The 12,528-nt window shown below is 38.9% G+C and overlaps 1 protein-coding gene across 1 annotated transcript in view; it reads right to left on the reverse strand.

Annotated features, from left to right (window-relative positions):
- Positions 1 to 12,528, reverse strand: part of FRAS1 (Fraser extracellular matrix complex subunit 1) — a 321,939-nt gene that overhangs the window by 161,083 nt on the left and 148,328 nt on the right. The window contains 4 exon segments of the mRNA XM_027773018.1: positions 2,093 to 2,130; positions 2,133 to 2,415; positions 5,578 to 5,662; positions 9,293 to 9,563. Of these exon segments, the coding sequence (XP_027628819.1) occupies positions 2,093 to 2,130; positions 2,133 to 2,415; positions 5,578 to 5,662; positions 9,293 to 9,563 (677 nt within the window).

Genomic DNA, 12,528 nt, shown 5'->3' on the forward strand with positions numbered 1-12,528 from the left:
GGACCAGCAGTTAGTGTAATGGCTATGTCGCTGGACTCCCATGTAGTCGACCGTGGTTCGAGACCTGGACCCAGTGGCTTAAATTCACGCTGGGCACGTGTGCATGTGTGCCCAAGATCCAGAGAGGAGAATGGAGGAGAGGGGATTGTGGCGTGACCATCCCCCCTGGGGGGTGACTTCTTGCTTTCTGTCTCTCTGTCTCTCTCTTTCTGACAAGCGCACGTGCCCTATAGCAAAAACCTCTCAAAAAAAAAAAAAATTCTGTTTTTCTTTGTTTTGGTATCCAAAGCAGCTAAAATCCTAGAAATACCCTTTGATCTTAGGCCACTCCACACGATATGATTGTGCAATACACTGAACACAGAGATTGAAACCATGATAGGACAGGCAGCTGCTAGGGCTATGCCGAAAGCCTGTAAGAACCTTTGGAAAGAAACCAAGGAAGAAGAGAAAACTTTCTATGTCTGTCTAGACTTCATCTCTCTAGAACTAAACCACATCTCCCAGGGCAATTGCAAGAGGGTGATAATTAGGATTAGCTACAAGGTGGCTATCTGCCAACTCTATCTCATAATCAGCCTTCACTTATTACCATCTCTCTCATGACACCATCACTGTTTCAACAGCTGAAAATAATGAGACAAGAGACCAAGAAACTAACTAGCAAACCATATTAGATTCAGCTGTTCACCTTCACAATAATCAATCACAAATTCTGACTGATCATTGGCGAGAAAGTGACAGGCGATTTTAAACTGTCTTCAGCAAATCAATCTTTCAAGCTAATCATTAATGGCACCTCAATAGGGAGTGGTATTTGGAATGAGAAGTTTTTAAAAATTATAAGTTTCTCAATCTACTACAATGAAAGTCATTCTTTTTTCTCCTCCTCTCCTTATTTTTAATTTTTAAAGTGTATTTATTTCTTCCACAAGAGAGAAGACAGAAACAGAAACTCCCCACAGGGTCTTCAAGCCACAATCCACTTCCAGCATCAGCTGGCTTGGATCATGGACATTCATAAGAGCCCAACGCACTTGGGGAGGTCCAGGATACAAATCCAGGACCTTTCCCATGTGGATGCAGCTGTGTTACCACTGTTCTACCACTGCTCTACCACCTGGCCTCAAAAGAGCCACTCTTGTGCCAGCAGGTGGCATGGAGGTAAAAGCACTGGATCCCATATAGCTGGCTCTGTGGTTCAAGTCCTGGACCTGGTGGCTTGAAAATCCTACAGGGCATGTATACATGCCCAAAATCCGGAGAAGAGAGTGGAGAAGGGATAGTGGCATGGCCATAGGTATGATCCCTTTCCCCCCGTCTCTCTGGCGAGTATACTTGCCCTATAGCAAAAACATTTTCAAAAAAGAAAAGAGAGCCATTTCTCCATGCAACTGAAAAAAGGGTTTCCAGTGAAATATCAAGTTTTGAAAATGTTTTTCAAAAAGTCTCTTTAGCCTAATATGGATTACCCCTGTATTTCCTAAAGTGTGACAGCCATCTCACTTGCAGTATCTAAGAACATGTCAGCACCTGGATAAAATGTTATAGAAAGGCTATGTATAGATTTTAATATTTTAGAAAATATGTAATTCTATATTAAGTCCATGGTTTCACAGGTATTATTTACTTGGGTGGGCCACAATGAAACAGAAAATTGATTCAAAGAAAAAAAAATTGAGTAATAGCACAGGTGCTTATGGATGTGGCACAAATGAGAGAGGGTGGGATGTTCACTAGATGACCTGACTGTGGGCTTCATGCTTTATGAGCAGTTGTATTAACAGAGGGGCAGAGAAGAGCAGGGATGCTTTGTTGTCTTAATAGGCTCGGACGTGAGAAAAAAGAATCTGCAGATAACAATAGGCAGTAGGTCAATAAAAAAAAAAGATTTAAAGTGTCCTATTTTGTAGAGAACACGTCTTTCAGATCAACAATCCTCCTAAAAAACTACATACTGCCCCCTACATTATTGGTGCTTAGTAAGCATCCACATCATAGATCGTGTCTGAATAGACGAATACCATGAAATATCATCGCCCAAGTTCACATCTGAGTGGAAGAAAACTGTCCATCCAGAAATGACACCTACCTTGGGCACAGTCTTCACATGGAACAGTATATTAAAAAGTGTCCATCGTTGGCCTGCAAGACTGCAACATCGGATGTGCTACTGGAGCCATCGTGAGCATAGAGGAGAAGGCCCCTGGAGAGCTCATCTAGCCGGAATTGATAGACAGGGGTTGCAGGGGACTGAAGTGTTTGGAGCAATTGGCCATGAAGTGGAGGATCAAGCACCTCAACGACCACATCCTGTGGGTTGTCATCATCTCGGATGTCAAGTAGATGAGTGGTGATGGTTCCCCTCTCTCCTCTGCTTATGTGGAGAGCCTCATTTCTCAGCACATAGGGAGCCTGTGAAGTTGAAGAGAAGGAAAAAAGGAAGACTCCTTTAGTAGAGAAATAGGTCAATTTAGTGGACTAGATACAAGTGTGTATAGCCTGATTGATACTTGTTTTGTTAAAGAATCATTTATTTTATTTATTATAGTCATTATTTAAATTTTTCTATAAGATATGTGCTTTCACCAGAGAAAGAGAGAGAGAGAGAAAGTGAGAAAGCAAGCCAACAGGTCCAAGACTCAAACCATAGTCGTCCATGTGGGAGTCCAGACCCTTAACCACCATGCCACCTGCTGGCCCCAATATTCGACACTTTTTTTAGGTGCTCTAGCAAAGTGCCCAACTATTCTATGGTGAAAGCCACAGAGGCGTAGTCACAGAAATCACAGCACTGGAGGTTACTTCATACCTTTGATTTCTAGAAGTTTCTTAGACCACTTCAAAACTGTAGTCTTGACAAGAGGCAACTAATGAGAACTGCTTGCTTCTAAATCTCTAATATTCCTATTATATTTCTTTCTTTCTTTTTTTTTTTCTTTTTTTTTTTTAAGATTTTTGCCATAGGGCACTTGCACTGATCAGAGACAGAGAGAGACAGAGAGAGAGTGGGAAAGTGAGAAATCAACCCCCACCCCCACCTGAGGGGAGAGTCACACCACAATCTCTTCTCCATTCTGCTCTTGGCATTTTAGATACACACACACACACAACACACACACACACACACACACACATGCCTGGCATGTTTTTCAAGCCACCAGGTCCAGGACTTGCACCACAGAGTTGGCCATGTAGACTCCAGCATGTTCACCATCACATCACCTGCTGGCGCAACTGCTATCTTGACTTACACTAGATTTTCTGCATGTTCAGTGAGATCAACTCACTGTCAGGAAACCCAATCAAGTGTCTACATCCAAAAGAGAATAATAAGAGGTATGGAATTTCTGGACTTGGCGTTTGGGAGTTATACACTTCACTCCAGGCCACGCTGCAGCACGCTGACAGAGTAAGATACTTCTGCATTCTGAATTCATGCTATCTCTGGCTTCTCCCACTAATTTTTTTCAAGACTTCTCATCCAAATCTTGAAAGAATGCCACCGCAACTCAAGTTATAAAGCCTGACAAGATCATAGGCTGGGTAAGGCAGGCAACCACCTGGATTACTCACATGGCACTGCTAATACAGCAATATTTTAATATGTTTTTCTTAGGATTGTCAAGATTTCCCCTGCCAACTTGAGTAAGCAGATAAAATGTTCTTTCATAAAGATAAAAGTTAATGAACCACAACAGAAAAAAACTCACACACATGCAAAAAAAAAATGAAGACAGAAGCCAAAGAAAATATTATCTTAGTTTTTTATATCATTTGAAGTCGAATCATCCAGGACTTTTTTTAAAACACTGCCTTCTTTAATCCAAGTAGCTTTCTTTTAAAACCAACCAAACACCCTACTGACCTTCTGGAAATGAAAATATCGATTAATGTCTAACTAATACATCATTATAGTAATCACAAAGTGGGAAATTAGATGATAGCTACTCCTTAGAATTCCTGAACTATATTCTGAAAGGGGAAAGGTCAAAGGTGATGTCAAAACCTCAAGTGAAAATGACCAAATTAACTTACATGAGAAAAATCTTTGGGAGGTTCAAGACCTTCCAAAAAAATCACAGAAATTTAAAAGAACAAAATAAGAACAAAAATAAGATTAAAAAAACTTTTTTTTCTAAAACTCCATTTTTAAAAAGCTGAAGTGATAGAAGTTTTTCATACAATAAATAAAATTAAAATGTGCCCTCATTATCTATTCACTTGATTATGGGAAAACAAACAAAGCTTGAGTGACCATGGAAACATAGCACTTACTCTCTCAGACTAGGAAGTCATTTGCCAATGACCCAAGGTCTTTCGGTGGACTAACTACACATTAGTTCAATGAAAGGACAAAACAAAACTTCTGAGTGTAAGTACTAAGAACATCTAAATCAGTAAATAACATTGAATGTCACCCTTTGGCCCACATTTACAGAGACAATATGCTTTAGCTTTAATTAAAATGTATATACTTTGCCCTCTCATGAAATGAAATCAACTTAGGATCAATTTTCCTATCACTCCTAAACTCCAAATCATCTCTGATGTGACTATTCCAACAAGAAGACAATATCTGGGTTATTAATACCATTTGGCAGCCACTTTTGGTTCAAGTTTATGTTACTATCTATAGTACATGACCTTTTCATTTTTACACCCAAGATATAAAAATATCAGTTCATAAATAATAATCAAGTGTCTTTCCTTGAGTCATGATTACAAAATAGCGAGATCTGGATTTAGGTTGTCTCAGTTCTCCAGGATGAGGTCTTGCTGTTCACAGCATATGGCAATATCTGTCTCCCTATTCTCTTCACGCATTTTAGCTGCTAAACCTCTCAATCCCAGTTCTCAGAACATCTACCAGTACATGTATTCTGGACACATAAGTGCGAGCTGACAGAGGTGAGTGATGAGAGGTGAGTGTGAAAGGCCATTATGCCAAGCTTTATGGCATCTACAGTGATTTCCTCAGATCTGTGTTTGGCTGATGACTATACTGGCACCTCACTGAAGAAGAGTCCTAATAAAATCTTTTACTGAAAATTCCATATCCTGAGAGAGGACTATTTAGACAAAACAAAGCAAAAATAAGAAAAGTCTTAACAACTAGAACAGCTTCAAGTTGTTCTGAAGGATAGTATCAGATTCAGTATATAAAATAACCCCCACCCCCCACCCCATGATGTGCTGGTTTAGAACACAGACTGTAGTCAGATTTACTGGGCACAAATCCTGACCCTCTATTAGGTATACCACCATAAACAAGCCACTTAACCTCCCTGTGACTTGGTTTCCTCTCCTATAAATCAGGGATAATAACGCCTCATAAGATTGGCATGAGGACTGAGTTCTTTATGTGAAACACTAAAAAGGGTACCATAGATGAATTAGAAGTTGTTATTGTTGTTATTATCACCCAAAAGTCTTCATAATTATTCCAGTGGCATTTCACGGGGAAACTAGGGCAAGAGTAATTGAACTCAATCATTTTTGCTAAAACTGCAAGAAATTTTAGCACTTGAAAATAAAAGGCATGTGAAGTTATTAGTTTTTTGGTATTTTTATTACCTGTGTTGAAAATGCTTGTATGTTGATCAGCTGTGGCTCAGAGAAGAATTGTTGATCACTAATTTTCAGGGAGAAGTAACCTTTCCTAAAGAAGTCCCCAAGAAAGAAATGAGAAAACACAATCATTAATTTATAATCTATAGAAATAAGAGAATTAAAAATACTTTTAGGCTATATGTTTGTAAGAATTTAAATCAAACTACTACACTAATGTAATAGTCACATTCTAAGTAAAAGTCATCAGATGACGAATATAGTGAGATACAGATAAAAATACTGTGTGTTCATAGTTCTCAGCATAACAGCAGCATCATAATGATAATAGTAGCTCTGTAATTATTTTGTTTCTAATTTTTCTAAACATAATTTTACAAAATGCTGAAAAATTAGTTGTTAGGCCAAGACAAGTTAGTAATATATTGTAGGCTAATGGTTAAATTGAAGAACAGGGCGGAATCTTTTCAAGTTTCTGACCAGTTCTCAATGGTTCATTTTTCCAGCAAACCTTCTCCCCAGCCCCTTCCCAAGACACATGAGTGAGCCCCCTATAATAAGATCTGTAGGTCTGTATTACATAACTCTACCTCACTCTCCCCCTCCTCCTCATTCATTCTTAGTGGACAAGACTGGGAAAAGATGGCTGATACTTCTCTGGTGATCTGGACCTGACTTGAGAGCTGCCAACCTCACCAGTTGAGTATGGGGCAACCAACCAGAGTTTGCCATGTTGATGACAATGTGGAATAAGCCTGTCTGTAGCAGAGAGGTGAATGAAGCCCAAGAGCAAAAGAGACAGAGATGAGAGAAGTCCTGCTTCCTATTCCCAGTACGAGCTTCCAGACTCGTCCTGCAACACAATTACCTTTGATGTCTTTGAAATCTGAGCCACCCCTGCAGTGTTATAAGAAGCCTTGATTTTGCTTAATCTACTTCAAGTTGATTTTCATTGCTTGTGACCAAAGAGCCCCAATTAATAACAAGACTCACTCTGCTGTGGTCTCTTCTTCCTTTACCAGAGCATTGTTTCAACAGTTTTACTGACTGCTAAATGGAAGGTAAGAATTGGCTACTTTCAAAATCAAACCAAGCACAAAACTCACTGCTGGCTGGTAAGATGTTTATGAATTCTGGTCTACTACAGGAACCATTGTCTTAAAGGTTTTATTTATTTATTTTTATTTCTTCTTATTATTTTTTAAATATTTGCTATAGGGCATGTGCACCCACCAGAAAGAGAGACAGAAAAGAGAGTGAGAAAGAACCCACCAGGTCTGAGACTCAAACCGTGGTCTGCCATGTGGGATTCCAGCTCCTTAACCACCATGCCACCTGCTGGCCCTGTCTTAAAGGTTTCTAAAAAGTTTTTTGGGGGAACTAACTACTTATATATAAAAGAATGTGGATGGATCTCAAAAGCATTATGACCAATGATCAAAAACAAAAAATGACATACTTTTAGATTCCATTCACATGAAATCTTAGAAAGAGCAAAACTATAGGGGATAAAAATAGATCAGAGGTTGCTAGGGACAGGAAGGAAAGCGTCTATGATAAAAAGATTTTTTTGGGGGTAATGGAACTGTTTTATGTCTTGACTCTGGTTGTGTTCACAAGACGATAAGACTTCATGCATTTGCTAATACTCAGCGAGCAAAAAGTACACTTTACAATGGGCCAGACTACTGAATACAAATTATACCTCAATAATCCTGATTATTTTTTAAAAGGGTATGTTTGTCTTCCTTCCTATTGCATCTTCCCCTTCATTTTCTGCCCCATTTAAATCCCGCCCCTCTCCACTCTTACATCCAGGCTTTGAGAGAATGCAACTGATGAAAGCAACAAAATGAACAAAGAGGTGATTATGTCCAACCTCCTGGGGAAAAATTATTTTTGTTGTCACTAAGGTTCTAATAACAGTGTTCAGCATCCTGGTCACTACAACTGTAAATGTAGTTGTTTTTGACAAAGAAATCCAATCCTAAGAATCACAGTCAGTGTTTTCATGGAAAAAAACAAAACTGAACACCAACTTATGTTGCAGGTCGCCCCTTTGGTTTTGTATTATCCAGAGACTTATATAAACTTTGTTTGGTCATGAGTTTCTATGGATTTTATTTTACTACTCCCCTTTTGTTTTAATTTTTAGGTAAAGAAAACCCAGTATTAAAATGGGTACCTAAAAAAGAGTAGTGCAAGAAGTTTCAAAACTGCTATTCTCTGTCCCATTTAGGAGTATAAAGCTAAGATTCTTCAAGAAAACAGGTGATGAACAGTAAAAGCAGTTAAACAGATAAGAGAATTAACTTTGGTGGTCTACGACGTGGTCTGCTTTTTACATATGAGCCGAAGACAAATGACTACAGGTACAGGTCTGTGTAGCTGTATTTGTGTGTGTGTGTGTGTGTGTGTGTGTGTGTGTGTTTGTGTCTGATGCACACACTTGTAGCAAAAGTGAAAGCAGAAGATGGAGTAGGAATGTGAAGAGTGAGTCTATGGCATCAAAAATTAGAGTGGTAAGCTCCCCTCTGCAGCAAACCTTCTCTATACAATGATCCTTTACCACTGTGACTACAGACATGGGCTGCTGAGGCACAGGCTTAGGTTGTAGTCTCAGCTCTGCATTCATAGGTTTGAGGTTTGGGCACACTTCTTTCCACTCTTAAAGCCTCAGTTTCCTTATGCATAGACTGGGAACACAGTATATATTATTCATGTGGAGTCCTTAGCACAACGTCGGGCTCAAAGTTAGCACTCAGAGTTAGTCGCTCTTATTCTTATAATGTGGTCTTTCGAGGATACTGGTATCACCAGCTCTAAACTACAATAAAATGTCATCTACTTTCCTTCTCATCTATTTCCCAGGCAAAACCTATAACAAATGAGCAAACCCCTCAAATTTAGTGTTGACAGCAGAAAATATTCACTGTACCCTTATCACTGTTCCATGGATTTCAACTCTGTTTCTACATATCATCTACGCTGCTGAATTCTCTGCTCTAATGAAGCAGAGCTGGGGAAAGATAATCCAAAAGCCTAATCTTTAGGGTGCATTCTCTGATTTCTGTTTAGTAGATTTACTCTGCTAATTATATGGCTATATTTGCTTGGGTGGGTGCTAACGTTCAATTGCATTCCTGAAGCATATGTCAGCTGGGGTGGGGAAGATAGCCAGAAGTGTGCTAAGGATCAGGAGAACTGGATCAGGCTTAAAAATTAACCACAATTAATCCCATAATGTGGATAATAAAAAGTTAACTGTGACTCTAAGTTTTCTTCTAACTCTGAAATTCTAAGGACCACAGAACACCTTTGGAGCTACGTGCTCCATCCGCTATCTTCTCGTTACTCCAAGTGTATGGTACTAATAATGAAGATGCAGCTGCAGAATCTGGGTTTATAACTGGTTTTGTTACTGCTGGGCCAAAAAACGGGGTAATTGTATGAGGAATTTTCCTGTCACATCAGAGAATTACCCATAATTATGTGATAAAATGAAAATGCCTCTAACAGAAGCACACTCTCTGAGCAATTACAGGGAAATGATGACAGGCAGCTGAAAGTGTTTGGCACTTATGGAGTATCGATCTTCCCCAGATGAGAGGGATAGCTATTGAACAACACAGATTGGAGGGTGTGGGGGTGGGGTGGTGGGAGGAGGCAGGGAGCGATGATGGAAAGGAGACAGAAGGAAAACAACAGAACACTTAGTCACCTGAGTTTTTCTTTACTGTGCACAAAACGCACTTTCTTCTTGTTCACATCTTTCCAGCTAAAATGGCCAGCTTTGTCCAGCTGAATCTCTTTTCCATTTCTGGAGAGCACTAGTTGACCATTGGTGGGAGTGCTTACAACATGGAACAGGAGATCTTCGACCCTGCCATCCTGGTCTTGGATGTTCAGGAGGGAAAAGTCCAGTGGCTTCATTGAACCAATTGCAAGGGTCAAGGAACCATTCACATGAAGACTAGGGGTGTGTATTTTTCCTGGAAAACATATGAATCCAGAGGTCAGCTTGTCCTATTCACCTAGCAGGTCTTTAGATCTGCTCCCCCCGCCCCCCCCTTTTTTTTTTGAGTAAATAGGCTTGTAATGTTAACTCAGGGCTACACAGATAAGATTCGAGGCTATTGTGTATCATAGCCTCCATCTAATCCAGTGGTTATCGTCCTAGGTGCACATGAGGATAGTACAAGCCTAATGTAAGAGTGAACCCATAAAAATTCTTAGAAGAAACTAGAGAAGTAGATTGATCAGATTTTGAATTAGGCAATGATTTCTTAGATTAGACAAAAGAAATACAAGTGACAAAAGAAAAATAGAAAAATTGGACATCAGCAAAATGAAAACTTTTGTGCTTGAAAGAACATTAATAAGACCATTAAAAGAACCACAGAATGGGAGAAAATATTTGCAACTTATGTATCTGAAAAGGGACTTGTATCTAAAATATATAAGGAACTCCTACAATTCCTACAATAAAAGACAACTCAATTTTTAAAATGGGCCAAGAATTTGAATAGGCATTTCTCCAAAGAAGATATATAAAAGGCCAATAAGTATATGCATAAGTGTGAAATAATATTAGTCATGAGGGAAATGCCATCAAAACCATGATAAACTATTAATTCACTTCTTGGAACATGGAACAGGAGCTCTCCAAAAGACAGTAAGTGTTAGTGAGGATGTAGAGAATCAGAACCATCATACATTGTTGGTAAAAGTATAAAATGATGCATGTGCTTGGAAAAACAGTTGGGCAGCTTTTGAAACAATTAAACATAGAATTATCATTAGGCCCAGCAATCAATTCCTAGGTATATACCCAAGAGAACTGAAAATACATGCCCACAGGAAAACACACAACTGTTCATAGCAGCATTGATAATAGAAAGTAGAATCAACTCAAATATCCATCAGTTGATGACTGGATAAACAAAAAGTAGTGTATCCACATAACATTACATTATTCATTCATAAAATGGAAAAGGAATGATGCAGAGACACATGCTACAACATGGATGAACTTTGAAAATACTATGATAATTAAAAGAAGCCAGATACAAATGGCCAAATATGACATGATTCTATTTATGTGAAAGGTCTGGAGTAGACAAAGTCATAGAAACAAAGTAAGTTAGTGGTTGCTTGGGGATGAAATGAGTGGGAAATGAGCAACGGCTGCTAACACTTATGTTTTGCTTGTTTGTTTATTTGAGAGAAACTTTTGCTATAGAATGCATGCACTTGCCAGAGAGAAAGAAAGCTAGAAATCATCCCCTAGAGGGTATGGCCACTCCACAACCCCTTCTTCTCCATTCTCCTCTCAAGATTTTGGGAATGCACACACATGTGCCTGGCACGAGTTTCAAGCCTCTGGGTCTGGGACTTGAACTGTGACTGGCCATGTGGGAGTCCAGCAACATAACCATTACTCCATCTGTTTGTCCCTGTTTGTTTGTTTCTAAGAGTGATAAAAGCATTCTGGAACTAGTTGGTGACCGTTGTATAATTCTGTGAATATACTAAAAAGCACTGAATTATATACTTGAAAGGGTAGATTTTATGGTCTACGAACTATATCTCAATAACATTACAGGTTGAGCATCCCTAATCTGAACATTCAAAATCCAAAATGCCTTAAAATTTGAAACTTTTGAGCACATACATGATGCTACAAGCAGCAAATTCCACACCTGACCTCACAGTCAAAATGCTGCAATACTTTTAAGCTATGTATATAAGGAGTATATAAAACATAAATGAATTTCATGTTTAGACTTAGGTCCCTTCCCCAAGAGATCTAATTAGGTGTATGTAACTATTTCATAATCCTAGAAAATTATCAATCTAAAACACTTCTGGTGACAAGTGTTTTGGATAATGGATACTCAATATGTAATAATCATAAAGGATCATATAAGGATCTTTGAAAACAATACTGACACTTGGGCTTCAGCCTCAGAGATTCTGATTTAGATGTTCTTGGAAGGAACCTCATTAATTTTATAAACTCACCAGGTAATCTTAATGGTTCCTCCGGTTTGTGAACCATAGTCCTATCTTGGTCACCTAACCCACCGTGAGTAACAAAAGAGGCAAGGCACTGTTTCCTAGAAGAGTCTCAGTTAATCTAACATAGAGTAGGCTTGTCAGTGGTTCGTATTCAGAATTCATGTGAAATATATATACTTTGTTTTAGAATTTTATCATCTCTGTCCACATAAAACATCTGACAAATGAATTATGATTTCCTGTAATAATGGAAAATTCATCCTATCTCATGGAGGTTGTTTTGCCTGGCCTTTAACTGGCTACGTTCTCTTCCACAGCTAGGTCAGACAGGACAGTTTAGGAATGCAAGTTACATGGGGATTACTTCCACAGTCAGGTTACTATAATGAAAGTGGAATTCACTTTCACAAATCGACTTGTATTACATCCAGAGGAGGAATAAGCTGACTCTCAAATATTTGAGGGTTCCTAAAGGTTCCCAATAAAAGAAGTCAAAGATAGTTTTCCCCTTAGGAAAGTCTGTAATATTTTGAGAGGCCACAAATACAAAGAGAAAATATGACTGACTGAGAGTGTTAACAGATGCCTAATATTATCGAACAATACGCAAAGGCAAAGGGATGATCGGTTTCAAGTACCAAAGCACAGTACCAAGTTTCATTCATCCATCAGACTTGGGGCTCAAAAGTAAGACTAATATCAAATTCATTTCTCTTTGCTGTTTAAGGCAAACTGTCTAATAGCATGCTGGGGGAAGTAGCTCCATTCCTTTAACCTGTCATCTCACAGTAATGGCAAACAGGGTGCCTTAAAATCCATCCACTTTCAACCTGTGAACCTAATGGGGCAGGCTCCTCACACTATTCATTTATAATTTACCTCCACTGTGTGCAAAAAGGATGCACCACTGTACCTTGGCGTAATTAACTCTACAAG

This window comes from Tupaia chinensis, unplaced genomic scaffold (genome assembly GCF_000334495.1).
Source record: "Tupaia chinensis unplaced genomic scaffold, TupChi_1.0 Scaffold000318_1, whole genome shotgun sequence".
NCBI lineage: Eukaryota > Metazoa > Chordata > Mammalia > Scandentia > Tupaiidae > Tupaia > Tupaia belangeri.